At 42.8% G+C, this 21191-nt stretch overlaps 1 protein-coding gene across 1 annotated transcript; it reads left to right on the top strand.

Annotated features, from left to right (window-relative positions):
* Nucleotides 1–325: 325 nt before the first annotated feature.
* On the top strand, nt 326–12972 carry LOC146858123 (gamma-crystallin-1-like). The gene is made up of 3 exons (XM_085646889.1): nt 326–382; nt 10150–10392; nt 12637–12972. The coding sequence occupies exons 1-3, from the start codon at nt 341–343 to the stop codon at nt 12907–12909; spliced, it is 558 nt and encodes a 185-aa protein (XP_085503015.1). The 5' UTR covers nt 326–340; the 3' UTR covers nt 12910–12972.
* The last annotated feature ends 8219 nt before the right edge of the window (nt 12973–21191 follow it).

The raw sequence follows: 21191 nt of genomic DNA, 5'->3' as shown, positions 1-21191 counted from the left end.
TTTTGGTCTCATTTAGTAATAGCACCACTGTATTTATTACCTGCTTCCCGTTCATTTATGGCTAATGCCAAACCTGGCACAAATGTTGTCAGCAAATAATGCACACGAGCACTCCTGTCAGGCCCCTGTTCTGGAGTGCAGGTTTCGTCTGACAATGTCATTGAACCATCATCCCCACCCCCCATTATGAACACAAACAAAACCAACACATGCAAAGTACAAACATCCCTAGCACAATGCAGGATGAATAGGGGCGGCATTCTTCGTAGTGGGCAGAAATGCAAACCCTGTCGAGCTTGCATTCCTGGCGTGAGTGTGGGTGTATATAAAGGCTTGGACTATGGGCAGAGAGGTACCACATCCAACAGCCAACATGGGAAAGGTAAGACTGAGGTTTTCGGCCTAAAGAGTCCAGTTCAGAGCCGTGTGTGTGTGTTTGTGCGTGTGTTTGTGGAGCGAGTTATCGCGCACCTGCTAGAAATGCAATTCAGTAACTCATCTACAGTTAAGTTCCCTGTAGAATAACAAAATTAAATTAAGTATACAGAAACACATTTGGATAAGATTAATGCATACAGACTTTCCACTTAGAGAAAACTCTGCCTGCTTGCATGTGTGCACTCCTGGAAATCTCAGGTTGGCACAGATATCTTGGAGATGCTTCTGAGTTTTTTGTGAATCCCATGTATTGGACTGCAATGTAGGTTTATTTCTACTGAAGCAATGTCCCCACATTCAAAGCAGACCCTTGGAGAATGGAGCCCAATGTGTGCTGTGACCTAACCGCGTGCTTCTTCAAACCACCTCACCATGGATGGTCAGCCTGGAGATGATTGGATGAAGATTCTCTTGAGGGGACACGTGCTTTTAAAGCACAGGATCCAAGTTGCATTTAGCTTGTTACTCATCGTGGCTATAAAAAGTAAAGGTTAAATAGGGAGTTTATGTATAAAAAATGGCACCGCTCCTGGAGTAAATCTGTGACCACGTAAACTCAATTATATTGCCCAAAATGACTAAAATGTAATTTGGTTTTGTGACGAACAGCGGCATTTAGAAAATGCAGTATTGTTGCCTAATCTTCCTAAATGGACATATATTGAAGACATACATTTCTAAACGCACATTATGCAATTCGCACAGTTGAAAAGAACTGAAGGTTCACAAAGGTTTGCCATAAAGTGGAGTTTATTTATTTTGAAAGATGATGGAAAACGATTGGGAGATATTTTTCCGACTATACGCCTGTAAACTTGGGGCCATATTATCAAGGAACGGCGATAACATTATCGCCGCTTAAGGAGCAGGAAACAGCCGCTAAAGCGGCGATAATGGGCTTGATAATATGCCGCAGAGAATTCCAATAGAAGGCAACGTTCACACCAGAACATGGGCTTCTATGGGAATTCACAAGGGCATATTATCAAGCCCATTATCGCCGCTTTAGCGGCTGTTTCCTGCCGCTAAGGCGGCGATAATGTTATCGCCGATCCTTGATAATATGGCCCAAAGTCTTTTATAATGTTCAGACTTGGGGTTTAAAGAAATCAACGCAAAATGGACAAACATAATGGGAGAAAAAATAAATTAAAGTGGAATATGCTACATAGTGTACAGGTAGTTTATATCTATTAGATTCAATTCAATTCAAGATAACTTTATTTCGGTCATCAGACCATAAAAGTACAATAAAATATTTACACGTACAGAAGTAAGACCATAAATAAGAATTGATTTAAGACAATTATTAAACATTAGGTTATCATTGAGAACTTAGTACAAACATTCCATCAGTTAAAACTCATCCTTCTTCGCCACATGCCATGTAAAAAACGGGAAACAGCATAAACAATGGGAGGGTTAGTGTCATACGTCAGGACTCTACATGCTTGGGCACACTGTCTAAGGCCCAAGTTTTTGCACAGGGGGACAAGCCAACATTTTTGGATCGTGCGGTAAACTGGGCAAAAGAACATAATGTGAATAATGTCTTCATGACAGATTTTACAGGCTGGACAAGTGCCCTCCTTTGTTTTATCCCATCTGGATGTTAATGCCCCAATTGGCAAGGACCCATGCCTCAGCTGAGTATATAATTTTCTGGCTAAAGGAGGCTGAACTAAATCCAAGAATGCCTCAAAGGCAGAATCTGTTTTCACCATTAGGAACTCAGAGGTCAACCTCCCCAGATACGTAGAGCAGCATACTTTTTTAGAATTGTAAGATCTTACAGCTGCCCGTATCTCTGACTTCTGAGTCCTCACACAACTTATAGCCGGAGTATCCCAAAGATGGGATAGACCGACTAAATACAGGGAAGTCTTGATATGGAGAAGCCATGGTATTTTCTTGTGATTTAACTGTCTCCATACCGCTATGAATTCCCCTCTATAAGTTGTGAGTTCAGGAACAGACCACAGCCTTTTCCAGAAAAGTAGTGGTTGTAGGGCCGCCAGGTCACTTACAGATTCTAGGTCCATATCCAAACGTAATGGTGTTAGGGGAGTGCTCTGGGGGAGGCCAACCAACCCGCGCATAAAAGCATGTTCTACCTTCTGCATGTTGGATGTGTTTGTGTGGCCCCACAGTTCAGCGGCATATAAAGCCGCTGACCTCACCTGAATTTTATAAATTTCCAGCGCAGGAGTGATTGGCTTAAATATGGAAGTTCTGTGAGATCTTCCAATTCCTCCCGCTATCTGCGAGAGTCTCAGGGAAGATTTAGCTACATGAGCATCCCATATAAAATGCTCAGTTAGGGTGACTCCCAGGTAGGTAAAGGTCTTAACTCTTTCTAGGGGGACCCCAGCTAATGTAGGGTTCGGACGGGTGCGCCTAGGGGGACTGAAGATCATAAACTTAGTTTTCCCCAAGTTAATCTCCAGTCCCCTCGAGGCACAGAAAATCATAAAGCCGTCCAAAACCCGCTGGATACCCGTTGATGTCCGCGACAACAACAATGTGTCGTCAGCGAACATCAAAGCGGGCACCCTGCCAGAAGCCAAAAACGGTGCATCACTATCCTTAAGGTTATTTAGTTCATTAATCAGGCCGTTTACATATAAACTAAACAGTGTGGGAGCCAGTACACATCCCTGTCGAACCCCACGAGTTACAGGAAAGCGGGCTGAAAGTTCCCCATTCTTCCCGCACCTCACCTGTGTGAAGTTCCCTGTATGGAAGCGAACCAGGACGTCAAGAAGAAACGTTGGTAGACCAAGATCCTTCAGGACCGACCATAGTTTCTCCCTAGGGACCAGATCAAAAGCGGCTCGCAGGTCCACAAAAACGAGATAGAGGCTGCGACCCTCCACTCTTGTGGTTTTCCAATAAAGGACCTGGAGCCGAAAGATCTGGTCAAGAGTAGAAATTCCTGTTCGAAAACCAGCTTGCAAAGGCGTCAGAATTTTATTCATTTCCATCCAATCAAGTACTCTATTAAGAAGTATTCTACCCATCAGTTTTTGGGTGGTATCCAATAAACTGATGGGTCTATAGTTGGATGGGGCAAGTGGACAGCCCTTCTTAAATATTGGAACGATCTCGGCTCCAAGCCATGTCTCTGGCAGCGCTGAGCCTTGCAAGACCGCGTTAAAGAAAGCGGTCAGGTATGGTGCCCAGATTTTAGGTTCGGAACGAAAAAGGTCCCCAGGAATCTTATCAAGACCTGGCGCTTTGTTTAAGGGTAGACCCTTGATTGCAGATTCAACTTCTTTTAGGGAAATGTAATCAGAATAGTAATCGACCCCATTTCCATCTGTTAAATCATATGGGCTCGTCCCTGGTCCTAAATAAATCTGGGGTAAGGAGGGATCTGGAAAAACAGCCATCTCTGGGGCTGGCATATAATTCTGGACCAAGTTGGAAGTGGTCCTCGAATCAGGAGTGGAATAGAGTTCGTTGAAATGTGCCTCCCATACCATGGGGGCAATATTAGATGCCCCCTCCTCCTGCTCGCCTCTCGATGAAAGAGAGACAATATCCCAGAAATTCTTGTAATCCTTGAGAAGGAGTGCCTGTCTCATATCCTTCCATCTGGTTTCCTCCCACTCTTTCCTAGCCCTATTCAGTTCCTTCTTATAGGACAACCTAAGTGTTCTAATATTAGAAGTAACCTTTGATTTAATTGCGACAAGCATGTCTCTCTTTGCAATTTTGCAAGCATAGTCGAACCAGGGGTGAGTTTTAGCCCTTTGGCACCGAGGCCTGGCCATTGGATAAAATATTTCTCCAAGGGTCGTGGTCAATTTCCTATGTATTACAACAGCCTGGGTAGGAGAGGCAAGGACCGCCATTTCGCTAATTAATGGGGTGGCAATCTGATAGATTTTTGCGAGGCGTGTTGGTGAATTCAAACATATTGGCCATTTAACCCTTCTCCTGTTATTAGATAGAATATATGGTGGGGGGGCTAGCAATATACTTGGATCTGTATTGAATAGACCAAAAGCACCAGGCTTAAGCGATAAAACCAGGGCGTTATGGTCGCTATCTTGCCTATTTACAACAGTAAAATCTTTAAGCTTGTCCCAATGTTTAGCTTCTATTAAAATGTAGTCTAGAATAGAAGTGCTATTGGCTCTGTTGAATGTTGGTAGGCCAGAGCAGGGATTATCAAACCTTCCATTGCACGCCCATAAGGACATTGCAAGTGTAAAAGATTTGATTTGTAGAACAAGCTTGGTCCATGCCCTTACTGGGGCTATCGCAGGAGATGGAATAGATCCCGACGAGTCCACATCATTGGAATCATCACAATGAGGGATACTCAAGGGTTCATACTGGCAGTTAAAATCACCAGCCAGAATAATCGATATAGTGGGGTCAAGGGACTGGATAAAGGAGTCAAGAGTAGTAATAATGTTTGACTCATTTCCATTTGTAGTGGGTCTGGAATAAATATTTATAAGGGCCACTTGTGACTTGTCTGGTAGGATTAGTAGGACACATTGGATGTCTAAAGAGTTTGTTCCAAGTGCAACGGCTTGAATCCCCAAATGTGTTCCTACCCAAATAGACAGGCCACCAGAAGGGCGGCCCATGCCTGAAGATACCGCAAGGATATCAAAGGTCGCAAAACCGTGGCATATACTCCCTTCCAGGGCCCAAGTTTCTTGCATAATGCAAATGTCATGGTCTGCCATAAAGGTAAGCCACTCTGGCTCCAATAATTTGTTCCTTATTCCAGCTAAATTCCATGATAGAATCTTCACACATCCCTGTTTCCTTTTGTCTAAGCCATGCGCCTCCTTCCCCTGTTCTACTAGGGGAGTTTGCACTGAAATTTCATCAGTTCCCTTTTGTGCCCTCGCACTATCGTTAGGGGAGGAATCAGCGCCAAAGAATTGAAGAGAAGTAGTCACCGTCGATCCGGAGCCACCCTTCGAGTCACTATGAATAGATTCCGTGCTAGGGGTTTCCCCATGGATCAGTCAATCTACCTCCTCTAAGGCACTGAACCTATTCCTATGGGCATATGTCTGGAGGGGGGGGATGGGATTTAGAATACCTTCCATGAATGGCTTCCACTGACAGGTCCTATTGGGTAACAGGAACTGATTTCTATCGCTTTGGGGCCTCTGTGCATAGGTTGAATTTGGGTTTTGGATGAGGTAAAAGTAAGACAGATGCAGGGGAAATATCTGAGAATTCCACCAAGGAGGGATTCTGCAGATATAATCCACTACAACAGGGTCCCTAAAATTAATTATTATGACATCTCCTGCCACAGTTTTGGGACCCCTTCCAATCCAATCAAGTCTTCTCACCGCCAAAATTTCCCCTGTCATATTTGGGGGGAGAGGTCTGTTTTTACTTAGCCATTGAATACATTTATTTTTCAGATCACTGTCATATTCTTTTTTCCCCTCGGAGAGGGTTGGAACACCTACTAGGACCACCACATAGGGTTGTGCCTCTGGGGGGAGATTAATGGAACACAGCTGGAAAGTACCAGCCCTAGGCTCCTCAGATGTCTTTGCCATAGATGGAACAATTTTTGGAAGTGTCACTTTCTCTTTATAGTGTGGCCTAAGATTAGCAGAAGGAGTCCCTAAGGGCTGGGAGGTGGAGCTCGCTGCCACTGAAACAGGGGGAAGTGTAAGCGTAGGGTTTATATGTTTGTCAGTGCTTGTTGGAATTCCCTGGTTTAAGTTCTGCACTACTCGGATATCATCGGTTACTACCCTCGGACTACCAGATACAGGTGATGTCTTGTCCTTAGCAGTTATAGACTTCACTGTACCCCCTTCCAACTTATTTATGAAGGACGAAATTCTATCTAATTTGGAAACAAGGGGTTTAATATGGGAGGCTATAATTCGCTCTAAACATGTCTGTAAATCGGCCACCATATTGGAGACCCAACATGGCACCCCTACTTGGGGATGCAATGAGCTATCTAGTGGGGTCACCAAGTTGTGGTTGGCCTGCGATTTTTTCCCGGGTTTTCTAGTTTTTTTTGGGGGACAGTTTTTCCTTAATTTATGGCCTAGCTTCCCAGGTTTTACTATCCCTATAGGGGAGGAGGAGGGAGGAATAGAGCGGACGTCCGCAGCATTATTATATGATATCACAGAAGCCAGGACTAGTTCCTCATTCCTCTCGAGTTCTGGGGATATCTGTGAACATGGGAGCTCAGCGTAAGTAGGAACAAGAGAGGAATCAGCAATCGTAGGGTCAATAGTAGTAGCAGAACAATCCCCCCCATAGTCTTGCAAACATAAAGTAGGAGTAATAGAGAGTCTCCTTTCTGTGTTTTCTATGGCAGTGGCTACAACTCCGATAGTCTGTTGTAGCATTTTATCAATGGTCGTAAGTGTCGGTAGCGGTTGAGTCGTAGCTGGATGAAGTCTGGTGTTAGGGCGGGCAGCCATAGACTTCCGTACTTTGCCCGATTTACTCATGGTATAAATAAAGTTCTATGTACTATAACAAATGGAACCACTGTAAAGTAACACAAACCAGATTTATAAACAAATCAATGGGAGCCACATCAAAGAAATAATGGCTCAATTAGCCCATAATCAGTACCTTCATTGCACAGCCAGCCGGAGTTCAATGATCGAAATCCACTTCCGGGATGTCTATCGCAGGATTGAAATGATGCGGCCAAGCCCTGCCCCGGACGGCCACAGACGGCCCGCCCTCTGCCCGGGCTCAGCCCGGCGCCGCCCGTGCGCGTCCCGCGACGCGGAGGGAGCCTCTGATTATGTAGCGCCTCCGGGCGCGGAACTGGCCGGAAGGAGGTCCTGGACGAAGCAAAGGATGGCGGGAGCTGTAGTTCCCCCCCACTGCGGCCAGTGATGGTGAGTGGCGGCGAGGGGAACAAACAGCGTCAGCGTCCCGTGGGTGGCCTGGTGGTCTAGTGGTCCTCGCGTTGTGTGTCCTGCTGCCTGGTATGCAAAAGGTATGCCCCCGCTCCACCGAGGGAGCCTCTGATTATGTAGCGCCTCCGGGCGCGGAACTGGCCGGAAGGAGGTCCTGGACGAAGCAAAGGATGCCGGGAGCTGTAGTTCCGCCCCACTGCGGCCAGTGATGGTGAGTGGCGGCGAGGGGAACAAACAGCGTCAGCATCCCGTGGGTGGCCTGGTGGTCTAGTGGTCCTCGCGTTGTGTGTCCTGCTGCCTGGTATGCAAAAGGTATGCCCCCTGCTCCACCGAGGGAGCCTCTGATTATGTAGCGCCTCCGGGTGCGGAACTGGCCGGAAGGAGGTCCTGGACGAAGCAAAGGATGCCGGGAGCTGTAGTTCCCCCCCACTGCGGCCAGTGATGGTGATGGTATTAGATTCACATATCGTCTATTTCATATTTGTGTTAGCAAAGGGAAAAATCAAAAGTAATGCATTATAATTTTTAGGTTGTTCACGACGAAGATACACTCTGCCTAAATGGGACAGCATAGTGAAATCCTTAATGCAAAAGTGAAAATGGTTGAGGGAATGAAAGCACAGATGAAAAAAATTAAAAGAATGTAAGAGCAAAAGCACAAATGGATATATGAGGCAGCATCTCAAGATGCTTTCAGGCTTGAAACAGTGGTGAAGTACTGATGTTTAGAAAGGGCTTTTCTGGAGTTTCTTTCTAAATAGAAGGTAGTCACTGTTTGTTAGAAATTGAGTTTCTGCTTGGCTAGGGTATGTACCTAAGGCAGGCAGAACCCACCACTCGAGTCAGGGCAAGGGAGTCACACACACACACAATATAACCCCTGCTCACCCCCTTGGTAGCTTGGCAGAGCAGTCAGGCTTATCCCAGAGGTAATGTGTAAAGTGTTTGCGCAACACACACTTGCACTAGTGACACATTAGGCACAGCACAAAAAGAGACTCCACACAAGTTTATATGAAAATAGCCTTTGTATTGTACATTAAACATTTCTGACCATAATCACATAAATCACATCGCCAACCAGGCGATTGCCATGACATCATTTGGATCATAAATCACTTTGCTATAAGGCAATGGTCTTAACTGCATTGGTAGTGCAATCTTGTAAACACTTTATAGGTTGCACAAGTTACAAAAACACCATCACTGCACATACATGGCATATCCTGATGTAATGCCTGTTAAACTGACAAATGCAAGGCATACACAACATAAATCCTCACATCAGGGAATGGGTACAAAGCGGCTGGGGAATGCACAACAGCAGACTTACTCCAGGCATATCTACATTACCACGGGTTACAATGAACACCAGCAGTACTGCCCTGGAAAACTTGTTCTGTCCCTGATTACAAGTGAACTGTATGGGGCTGAAGGATTGACCACACCCACTCCTGCTGGCCGGCTTTGTCCCTACTGGCCCGGTAGCCGGCTCTCATTTTCCCAGCCCATGCTATAACGGCAGGTTATTGTGGTTGCAGTGCCTGCACCACTCCTCCAGACCTGGGCATGGGAAGTGGGGGTGAGTGCCTGATTACAAGTGGACTCTATGGGGTTGAAGGATTGACCACACCCAGTAAATCTCATTACCCAGGAGGAGGTATTTATTGAGTGTACTACCTCCTAATCTACATTTTCACTTACAAAATCAGTATTTAAATCACCAAAATCCTCATGTTTTGCCTTCTTTCTCAGCCGTTTCTCTCAGTATATTTCATCTGGTTGGACCTGCAGAAATTTGTCAGGGGAAAACAGGAGTCTTGTGATAATTATCACATAACTTGAAACTCTGATCTCTGTGCAAACTATTTTACAGACACTCATGAGGATTGTGGTGGTGCTCGGTCAGTTTGAAGTAGTTGCAATGTACAAGCAGTGTCAATCCCCTCTTACCTCTCAAGGAGATATGAATCACACAAGAGGGCAGATTTACTATTGGCTTTCATTGCCCTTGTGTCATGCAAGGCAACACTAGGCTACACACGCCCTTAACTGGGATGTACTAAACCCCACAAAGCCGCCTTGCATGGCTCTGCATGAGTCGTAAATTTAAGGTAAAGCAAGGCAGCACCTTTCGTGCCTTGAGTGATATTGCAGTAGGTAGATGTTCCATGGGTGGAGTGTGGGCATTCTCATGCATCCATCCATGGATTTTTGTTCATCCCCAGATTTACAAAGAGTTGTAAACTTGGGAATTCATCAAATGGTAGGCCTCCCAGATGAGGTGTAACAAGAAGAAATATCTTTATTTCTTCACTTTACTTAATTTTTATATGTGTGATGCGTTCGGCATTACATATAGATACAGGAACATGCCTTTAATGATTGTTTTTGTGTAGGAAGGTATCCATTTCTGCTGAAACAAATCCTACACCTAACAGAGGTACCACTGCAGCAAAGTGCAAGGATGCCTGCATTGGCACTAGGCAGCACACAGTGTGCCAGCATTAGGAGATAGCAGAAGTGCACCATATCTTAGTTGATTTCGTGAATTTCTGATATCACCCTTTCTCACAATGCAGCACAGGAGATTGCCTTGCTGTGCTGCGTTGTGTGAAATGTTAGTATTGTTGCACCAAGGTTTTCAAACTAACAAGACAAACATTTGCCAACATGAACTGAATTTCATGGTGAAAACTTGGATCAGAACCAGCAAATACCATTCTGAATTTTCTGACTGTGAACATCACTCTAGCCTGATGAACAGAGCGATCTGTGATGCAACTAAGGTTCCAAACCCTACTATCAATTTCTCCTGCAGATCATCTTCTACGAGGACCGTAACTTTGGTGGGCGCTGCTATGAGTGCGGCTCTGACTGTGCTGACCTGCACTCCTACTTCAGCCGCTGTAACTCCATCAAAGTACAAAACGGGTGCTGGATGCTCTATGAGCACCCCAACTTCAAGGGGCATCAATACCACCTAAAAAAGGGCGAGTACCCCGATTACCAGCGGTGGAATGGCTACAATGACTCCATCAGGTCTACCCGGATGATCCCACAAGTAAGTTTAGATTTTATGCCATTATACGATTTACTATTTCATAATTGTGTTTCCCATCCATATCAAGTAATGATTTTCTTAGGCAGTAATTTCTGCACAAATGGTACTGGTAGATTCTATTTTGAGCAGAAATACTAAGCTGTTATCGTCTGCATTTTTTTCTTGAAAGACAGGATACTACTTTATTAAGTACCCCAGCGCAAAACTCAGAGCGAAACAATTTTTGCACTCGTTCCTGTATTTGCATTAATATGGTCTCATAGAACTTCCATGCCGAAATTTCCCCAGTGGGTGTTAAAAACCGCACTTAACCTCTGTATGCAAAAAAATGAGAATTTAAAAAAAGAATAATAGGTTGCAAAGACACCAGTGCACATTGAGAGAATGTTTTGTCAAGGGCTCGTTACAAAGGTACAATACACGTAATAACACATCTTGCAAAATTGTCCTCATGGACAATGCATTTGGGATTGTACCTGCTGCACAAGTGAATCACGCCGAGTTATCTTAATGTGCTCTCTAGCAAAAAGAGCCTCCATTTGACATGGTGCACCCAATAAGACCATCTAAAATACCAGAATAATAAGTCATTTCCTTCTGCACATCTGTGATTGGCGTTTTGTGGAAGGGAACTTGTGAATGATAATTATTAGCTACTTAATGCATCAAATCTCACGTGAAATTCTTGGATTATTCTGCTGAACCTTGCAGACCAATGTACATTTGAAGTGTTTATTTATAGGATTGAATCAAAATAAGAGTTTTATTATTTTGCGTTCAGCCTACAAAATTAAAATGGATATCACCCCCCCCCCGTTTGTGAAATTGCAGACGACTAGAAATTACTTTTACAAAGTTTGGAAAATGTAATAAAGAGCAAAAGCTTTTTTTCAGTGAAGGTTTCCGATTCTTTTTAAGGAAAGCTGAAATTCTTTCATCTTACCTAACTGTAATCTTTCCTTTGGTTTTCTCAGTGAATTTCCAGTGATTTTCAAATGTAAAGTTCTTATTACCATACCGAGCCATAATGTCATCTTTGGTTTTTCCAGTGAGTGTCTGTAGTTTTTTAATAATATTTAGCCAACCCCCTGCCAAGCACAGTCTTCGGCCATACAGGGCGTGGGTTTGCTGTACACAGCATGGGTTAGCTGCAGGGCCTGCCTACGCCTGATCTGCAAGAAATGGTCAAGTCCCTGCCGGCACGGCCTTCGCCATCCATGCCATCCACAACCAACCCCTCCGTTGGCACCTATGGCCAGGCCCTGCAACTAAGCCCTCAATGACCCCCAACCCATCCATATACCCTGAAGATGGTGACCCCCCGACGACACACAGCCTTTGGCAATGTGCTTGGTTAGGTTGTTCTTTACATATGTTTATTATATTTCTCATCATCCAAAAATATTGGTGATTCTTTCATATCCCTTTTGGATCTTATTTCACTTGTTGATCAATAACTGAATTGGACGGCTCTTAACAATTTCATTCATATAGTCCTCGACATGTTGCAGAGTCATTAACACATTCCTTACTCCTCCTAAGTACCTCTGGCCCATGTGGGCTATCAGTTAATATGGCACCATTAATCACATTTGGTATTATTTGTCTCTCTACTAACATACCTGTGTATAGACATTTAAGTTCTTGTGTAATTCAATATCACATGCTTGAATTCAATTCCAAGTATTGTGCTTGAGATGGATCAAATGTTCTTCATCGTCAGCTTATCAATCGAGTGGAGGAGCGACTGATTCCTAAACTCAGTGGCTGATACCTAAACTCATCAGGGTTCTGTGTAGAATGAGCGAGGCGCACATTATCAGACAGGTACATTCGCTGATCAGCATGTGTCAATGCCATTTGAAAGATAAGGGCATACTGTCCTTGCTTCACCATTGTCTTCTTCTTTTCCACCACAGTTATTAAAACTGATTTATTTCCAGCATGCGCTTTCAATTTTCAGTCTTCAGTGAATATGTTTGTCATCCATTTCTGTGCACTGATGTTCCCAACGAACTTAAGTAGAGGAAAGGCCAGGGCTTGACAGACGCCACTTAATGTGGCTTTCAAAGGAGCTTCGAAGAAAACATACAACAGAGAAACTGGGAGGAAATGAAGATAACAATAGCAGAGACATTAAAATAGGGCACCAGAAGAAATAAGTTGATGAAAAAATGTCATAATACCTTCCAAAGTCCAGCGATATACTTAAAAGATATTTTTTTGTTCTATTTCGTTCCACAGTATCAGGGTTCATTCAAGATCAGGCTTTATGAGAGAGACAACTTTGGGGGTCAGATGATGGACTTCACAGATGACTGCCCAAATGTTAATGAACGGTTCCACTTCAATGACATCCACTCGTGCAATGTGCAAGATGGGCACTGGATTTTCTATGACGAGCCCAACTACAGAGGACGTCAATACTACCTGAGACCTGGGGAGTACAGGAGGTACAGCGACTGGGGAGCCATGAGCCCCAGGGTTGGTTCCTTCAAAAAAGTAAATTATATCTAAAGTGCCTAAAGCCTCTGTTGTAATTTCATTGGGAAATAATAAATAAAATATTTTAATAAAGAAGTGGTCTCTGTTTATGTTTCAAAAGTATAGTTCTTTGAACTATTTTAAAATATACATTTGTATTTGTATATCAGACAATAGATTGGTGAAGTAGGGGAGATTCTCCCTGCAGGGGCGTCATTCACTCCTTACTTAAGCAGCGTGAGCGGGGATCAATTATGGCCTGTTTAACTTGGATCCGACACTCTGGTCTCCATGAAGCTAGAAAACCAACTTCTTGCAGTCGAAGGAGGAAAGGTGGAGAATGGAGAGATGGTGGATAGATGCAGAGATTGGTGGATGGAGAAGTGGATAGAGGCATGTATGTAAAGGGGATGGAGAGATGGATGGATGCAGAGGTATACTGAGAGGGGTGAAGGGTTAGATGATGAGAAGGAAGAACGATAGGTGGATGCAAAAAAGATGACAAACGTGTGCCATTGATGGGAAGAAAAGAGAGTGACATAAAAAAAGAAGGATGAGAATATGGATGGATGGGTGGATGTGTAGATATATTATAGGAAAATGATAGGTGAAAAAAGAAGGCAATAAAAAGACAAACAAGGATGAAATAAGGATGGATGGATGGAAAAGACAAGAAGTATGGATGGATATATGGGTGGAAGGACGATTAACTGTATGATGGAATAAAGTACAGAAACCGATGGACAAATTGAAGATAAGAAAGATTGAAAAAGACAGAAAGATGGAGAAAGGGAAGGTAAAAACCGGAAAGAAGGATGCAGAAGAGGAATGAAGGAAGAAAAATGTATGAGTTTCAAAATTCCCTCCATAGGAGCAAACTCCAAATTAGCTTGTCTCAACCCTTACCTCTGATCTTGAAACATGGTTCAAAGTGTGGGGTATTTTGTGTGTGTTAGAAATTCACTTACAAAACTAAAGGTTATAGGGGAATTGTAGTTTTGAAATAAAATTTGAAAAAATTGAGAAACTTACTGAAAAAAACAAAGATTATTGGGACATTATAGTTGGGCTCACATTTCACTCAGAAAACCGGTGAAATTCAAAAGGTATAGTTACCTGACCTAACTATAACTTACGCCCCCACAATGCACTGCTTATGCCCTCCCATATTACATCACTTATGATATGGTCAGTGACATCACTGATGACATCATTGATGGCATCACTGATGACATCATCCACATAGTGTGTTTTCTAGGAATTTATGATTGTTAAACATTCATACTACACTACTACAAAAGTTTAATTAGTATACTAGGTGTACTACTAATGAGTGTTGCTACTTTTAGCACATAATATGTGAGTGCCTGTGTGTATCCGTGTGTGAGTGGGTGTCTGAGTGGCTGTATGTGTGTATAAGTAGGCTCGTGAGTAGCTGTGTGTGAGTGGGTGGCTGTATTGGTGAGTTAGTGGGTGTGACAGTGGTTGTATAGGTGAGTGAGTGGGTGTGTGAGTGACTGGGTGAGTGAGTTGGTGTCTGACTTGCTCTATGAGTAAGTAACTGGGTGTGTAAGTGTGCTGCATGGGTGAGTGGGTGGCTTTTTGAGGGGAAGTTTGGTTAAGTTAGTTGGTGTGTGACTAGCTGTATTGGAGAGTATGTGTCTGCCTGAATGTCAGTATGTGTGAGTGAGCAGATGTGTGACTACTTGTATGGATATGTGAAAAGGTATGTAAGTGTCTGTGTGGGTGTGTGAGTGAGTATGTGATTGGTTGTATGGGTGAATAAATGGCTGTGTTGAAAGGCTGTATCAGTGAGTAAGTGGGTGTGTGAGAGGCTGTATATGTGAATAAGTGAGTGTGTAGTAGTTTGATGGGTGAGTGTGTGGCTGTGTGAGTTGCTGTATTGATAAATAAGTGAGTGTGTGAGAAGCTGTATGTGTAAGTGTGTGCCTTTGAGTAACTTTATGGACGAGTAAGTGGATTTATGAGTACCTGTATGGGTCTGTCAATGGGTATGTGACTGGTTGTGTGGGTATCTGAGTAGGCATATGAGAGGTTTTATGGGGTCTTGGTGGGTGTGTGACTGGTTCTATGGATGATGTCTTCAAGCCAAGAGTGATTTAATATTCGAGGTCATAAGCAGTGTATTGTGGAGACATAAGTTATAGTTACCTCAGTTAACTCACCCACTGAGTCACTCATCCATACAGGCAGTCACACACACATATACACTCATACACCCATAGAGGTACTCAGACAATCAATCACTGACCCCTACAGAATCTCATGCACTCACTTCCACACCCATGCACCACATAGACACCAACTGACAGACAGATACAGGCATTCACACAACCAGTCACTCACCTATACATTCACTGAGACACCTTATCACTCACTTATATAGTCAGTCATGCACCCAATGATTTATCCATACAGGCAATCATGCACCCACTGATTCACCCAAAAATTAGATAGTATATAATTCAGAAGGTAGTGCTGCATTTGTGACCTTTTTAAAAAAGTTAGTGAGATTGAAGTTAATAATTACATTAAATTTGATAAAGTGAGAAATAATATAAAAATTAAAATTAAAAGTTAAATTTGAAAAGTGTATTGTGTTAAAGTACATTGAATTCATGCTTTTTTTGGCAGAGTCGAGATGGGTTCGCAATCTGGAAAATATTTCAAAAGAGTATGGATGTTAAAAAATAAATAAGATTTACTGTTGGGTTATAGGGTGGCTCTATAAAAGAGCCGTTGTTTTACTATGACTTTGTTGGAGCTACATATAAGTGCGGTTGCACAGCTTAAGGTTTTTGAGAAACACTGTGTTTCCTTCATCTGTGAAATGAATTCTATCACTTCTGTAGATGTCATGCATATCAAAACATAGATTGTTCACCTATACACCTTGGTATATATATTTTACACTCAAAAACATTAAAAAAATTCTCACAGTAACTGTCAACAGTGATGTCATGAGGGATGTCATTTGAGATGACATCAGTGATGTCATGAGTGATATCACTGAACATTTAATAAATAATGTAATATGTGAGGTCATAAGCAGTGCATTGCGGGGGCATGAATTATAGTTAGCTCACTAACTATAATGGCTGAATTTCTCCGGTTTTGTATGCGTGAAACATCAGCCTAACTATAACATCTCTGTAACCTTTGTTTTTTCGGAGAACATATACGAGTAGGTAGTTATAGTTATATTTAGGACCTAGTTTACATGGGAAAACCGTTTGTTGATTTTCCAATATCTTTGGCGCCATTTGATGAATCTTCGTGACATTTTCAAAACTAGAAGTGCGCTCTGGTCAGCTTCTGTCTTGAAAGTTTCGGGGTGATTTTTCAAGTGGGGGCCGAGGAAAACAGGGGGTCCCAAAACATGTTTTTTCCATTTTAATTTCATTAGGAAAAGTTTGTCGCAGCTAGAGCCCAAATTGCTGAACGGAATTACACCAAATTTGGCAGAAAGGTAGCTCTTGGTCCAGAGTGCGCTCTTTTAGTTCAGTGGTATAAATCTGTACAGTAGTTCCTGAGAAATTTATTTATTTATAAATATTATTATCTGGTGACCGCAGTGGATAGGAGAACCCTCCTGATCTCGAGCTTGACTATGATTGACTGCCAACAGTTCCAACCAGGAAGTGTTGGCAGCCATCTTGTGACTGGATTGAACCAAGTCACAAGAAAAAAAGGTGTAAAAATAAGAAAAGTGGGAAGGGTAGAAACACTCAGGCCGTTTTGTTTTCTAGAAGCCCCCCGGTGGACCAGGTCCCGGGAGCAATGTTTAATGATAAGGCGTGGGCCTGCTTGGGCTCCCACAGCCCTGGGGACCGCCACCTTCCTGGAGCTATTTTTATGATATGGGGGCTCGCAGGCCCCCTACAGCCCCGGGACCCGCTACCTCCGGGGGCTTTTTTTCATGAAAATAGCATGGGGGTGGGCTCCTGTCTGCCCCCACACTGACCTGGGGACCTGCCACCTCCTCGGGATTTTATTAATGGGTTGGGGGGCCTCGCGGCCCCCCCAAGCCAAAGGACTGCCGCCTCTGTGGAGCTATTTTAAAAAAAATTTAGTGTGGGGGGTTCAAGCCCCCCACACTTCCCCAAGAACCACCACCGACCCCCCCTCAGGAGCCTTCCTTGGCCCTGGTGATCGCCACCCCCAGCTCCAGCAATGTCCGGAGGTGCCCACTCCCGCCATTCCATACCAAACTTTGCTTCGCTTTACGGAAGCAAGAGCAGGAAAACTGCTCTCTCTTCCATGAAGCAAAGCAGAATTGCTTTTGGGCAAAGGGAGCTGCATGTTAACAGCTGTCTTTGTCCAAAATCAATGCCGGCACCCGCAGGAGGCGGGGAGACAGCAGGGACCGCGGTGGCATTGGGGCTTCCCCCACAGTCTCTAACTAGTAGCCAAGCCACAGGTAGGATGGCTGCACAGGACCCCCTATTCATTTTTTTAAAGGAAAGAATTGGGCAAGGCCCGGGGGATCGGGTCCCCGGTGCCAAAAATGGCCTGAGATGGGTGGGGGCCAAGCTGCCACTCTCCCTTTTGAATTTTTTATTTTTTTTTGGCTGGGCCCCGGGGGATGGGGTCCCCGGAGCTGATATGGGGCAACAAAACCGGGAGGCATTTTTCTTTCTCTCCTGATAGAAGTCGCAACTCTCAGCGCAGCCTCCCCAGTGTAACGTTGCGGTGGATTCGCCGATCCATCTTAAATAAAAAATTAAATAGTATATAATTCAGAAGGTAGGGCTGCATTTGTGAACATTTTATAAAGCTAGTGAGATTGAAGCTAATAATGAAATTAAATTTGATAGAGTGAGAAAGAATATAAAAAATAAAAATTTAAAGTTAAATTTGAAAAGTGTATTGTGTTGAAGTACATCGAATACATGCTTTTTTTCAGAGTCATGATGGGTTCGCTAATTTGGAAAATATTAAAAAAGAGTATGAATGTTAAAAAAAAAAAGATTTACTGTTGGGCATAGAGTGGCTCTAAAAAGAGCTGTTGTTTTATTATGACTTTGTTGGAGCTACATATACGTGCAGATGCACAGCTTAAGGTTGTTGTGAAACACTCTGTTTCCTTCATCTGTGAAATTATTTCCATCACTTCTGTAGATGTCATGCATATCAAAACATAGATTGTTGTCATAGATGGAGCCCATCCTATGGTCTCTGAAGTAAGCAGAAACAGCTTTATTGACATTCCTCCTAGCTTTCTCAAAATTGATTTGACCACTTCCATTTCTGTCTTTGGCATATATCAGAGTATACAAATACAGTTTGAGGCAAAAGCAACATCAATTGTGCAAAGGTATCCTTCATTTAGATTTCCAGCCCTACCCCAGTCAATGTGCCTAGGTCATTGCCACCACAGTGCACAATCATGAGGTCAGGGGGTTGGCGATGCAAAAATGTTTTGGTGTCACTTTAATCCTCTCTGTGCAATCCATTTAATAGCCACATTTTATAAACCTAGATCTTTGTCAATACCTTTGTGTTCAGCATCATTTTGCACCAGAAAAAATAGTTGTGCCCTACAATCCATACTGTAAGCATCTTGAAGGGATGTCTGGAAGGTATGAAAAGATGTCTGTAGCTGAGGTAGTCAGTTGGTAGAATGAGAGGTATCTAAAATGGTGGATAACATGATGCTTTTGAGAAAACCGATAACTGATTGGCTGTTCATCAACACTGTGCAATCAAAAATTAGGATGCATGTAACTTTCCTGACGAAGCATGTTTCTGATTTGCTATTAAAAAATGTTTGAAAGGTACAGTAGATAGGATAAGGTAATATTTTGCAAAGGTCAACCATATCTGCTATTTGAATTTGTAAGCTTGTGTGCTGAATTTGAAAATGTGGTGAACTGGTACAGTTGAATGTTGCAGAAAGTGTTACTATGGAAACTAGGATTAAACAGAGTGGGGGAAGGGTTGAAACGTAACTGTGGTTTTAAAATGCGAAATGGAAACTTATATATAAGTGATATGCTACTAAATTAAGTTATCTCAGCTCACTAGTATGTTTAGAAGTAGTGTGTTTAAAAAAAATAATACTAGTATTACTGAAAATAGGTTTTTGAACTCCGTAAGTGTTTGCGGCTCCATCGCAATGCTACACTGCGGCACCACGGTGGAGTCACAACTCCAATAAATTACAGAACCAGTTCGGGCACTTTTAGAAGACTCTTAGAAAAGGTTAATATGTCTAAAAAATAGAAATGTGTTTTATAATTTGAAATATTGAGGGAAGCATTTTGATTTGGTATGTACATTTATTTGTGTGCAGAAAGAGAGGGAACATTTGCCATTACTGGTTTTACCTTGTTGAGACTGGTGCATTACATTTATTGTGTGAAAAGGAAAATCTTTTATGAGTTTCTGATATTTTATATTCTGCAATACTATTTGAAAGGTGAGTTACACATTTGTAAGGTGTGTTAGGTATTATGTAGTAGTGCTTCACTCTGTGTAGTGATATGTTTAACTTTGAAAAGCATGATTTTTAATGTTTGGATATTATTAGAGAAGTGTGATGTTTGAAATATGTTACAAAATGTACAAATGTGTATTGTAGTTTGTTTTATTGTACTGAAAAGGCAACTTGAAATATGTAGTGCATACTAATATGTGTAATTTGGTAGATGGATTAGTGATTATGGTAGTTTGTATGAGGTTTTGAAAAAGTATATTTGAAGTACTCTGTATAAATGTAGGTGTCTGCTTGAAATGGGAAGTGCAGACTATCAAGTTTAAAGGGCTGCATGGTCTTGTGACTGAGGTATGTCTCTACTTGTTCATGTATTTTCACACATGTTATGCATCTATTCGTATGTTTCTTTAACATATGATGCCACTAGTAAAAGGTACGGATACATGTATGCATGCTATGAGGAATATGGTGAGACTTACAACAGTGATATGTGAAGGGTTGCTGTTATATATTTAGCTACGCCCAACTCTCTGAGCAGTTGCTGAATAGCGAAAAGAGCATGGTGGACACCACTTGAGGCATTGCTACAGAGAAGAGTAAAAATGCCAGTAGAAAGAATAGCTGTGTATCAACCTTTTGTTCCAATTCCATTGGGTTAAAAAAGGTCATCCATCAAAATTGGCACTTGATAAAAAGTTTGGATCAGTCTTTGGCTTCAGCTCCACTATTTGCTTTTAAAAAAGATAGGAGCATTTCAAATCAAGTTGTCAGAGCTGCATTACCAAAACCAAGGAGGAGCACATTACGGGATTTTATAGGCCTACCTCCAGTGTCTGGACATCATAAATGTGGGACATGCATATGTTGTGAATCCACCCGAGAGGGGTCATTGTTTTCCCACAACTCAATTAATTGGAAACATGACAAATGTTTGAACTGCAAGTCCAAAAACGTTGTCTATGGGGTCATTTGCCCCTGTATGAAGCTATACATAGGTAAAACGAACCAGGAAGTCCGGTACAGAATCTCTCAACATAAATCAAGGATTCACAAAAATGTCCAAACAGCACCATTAGTGAATCATTGGAGGCTCAATGCGCACACTGGGAAGGAACTTAAATGGACAGTAATCTCTAAGGTGGAATAAGACTGCAGAGGTGAAGATTTCGACCTCAAATTAACACAACTAGAGGCAATGCTGATTGTGAAATTCAATACAGCAGTTGACGGATTGAATGAACTCTCAGAGATTTATAAACTATGAGGTATCTGTTAAGTACAGCAGATGACCTAGCTGTCAGGTACATGTAGACTTCATATTTCGATGTTGACAAAAAGTACTATGACCCCTTGCGTCCAAAGTATTTTGATTCATGCTTTTTGTCCTGCATTATTCCATCAGTCTTTCAGAGAGACCAGGAGTCAGGACATTTGCCAACCTGTTGTGCCGAGTCGAATCCGGTCTGTTTTTTGCACAACTGAGATCGCCACAAAATTCATTTTCCAGCGAGCATTAAAATCACGTTTAACATAACAACCGAAAAGCGTGTACAATAGGTTTTGGCATTGTTGAAGTACATGCCATTCCATAGGACCGAGAGGAATCCGGTCTGATTGTTGGTTAACCGAGCCCAAACTACAATGGCCAGCATTCAGCGGGACAACGCACGGTCAGAGTCCGCACCGACATTTAAATCACTTCCACTTCCCTCTGCGGTCACCGCCAAGCTTCCCGGTGGACCGTGAGGACGTGTACCGTGGAAGGAAAGGCTCACGTTTAAGGTAAGGGCTCTTAAGGATTAACGTGGTACTTAGGATGAGTGGCTCAATAGGGATGCGCTCTGCTCGTCTCTTT

This window comes from Triturus cristatus, chromosome 3_2, assembly GCF_964204655.1.
Source record: "Triturus cristatus chromosome 3_2, aTriCri1.1, whole genome shotgun sequence".
Classification (NCBI taxonomy): Eukaryota; Metazoa; Chordata; class Amphibia; order Caudata; family Salamandridae; genus Triturus; species Triturus cristatus.
The sequence above is the reverse complement of the archived record's forward strand: the minus strand, read 5'-3'. Positions and strand labels throughout refer to the sequence as shown.

Coding starts and splice junctions, on each gene's coding strand:
- LOC146858123 (XM_085646889.1), top strand. CDS start 341: ATGGGCAGAGAGGTACCACATCCAACAGCCAACATGGGAAAG. Junction 383..10,149: donor CAACAGCCAACATGGGAAAG/GTAAGACTGAGG, acceptor TTTCTCCTGCAG/ATCATCTTCTACGAGGACCG. Junction 10,393..12,636: donor CTACCCGGATGATCCCACAA/GTAAGTTTAGAT, acceptor TTCGTTCCACAG/TATCAGGGTTCATTCAAGAT.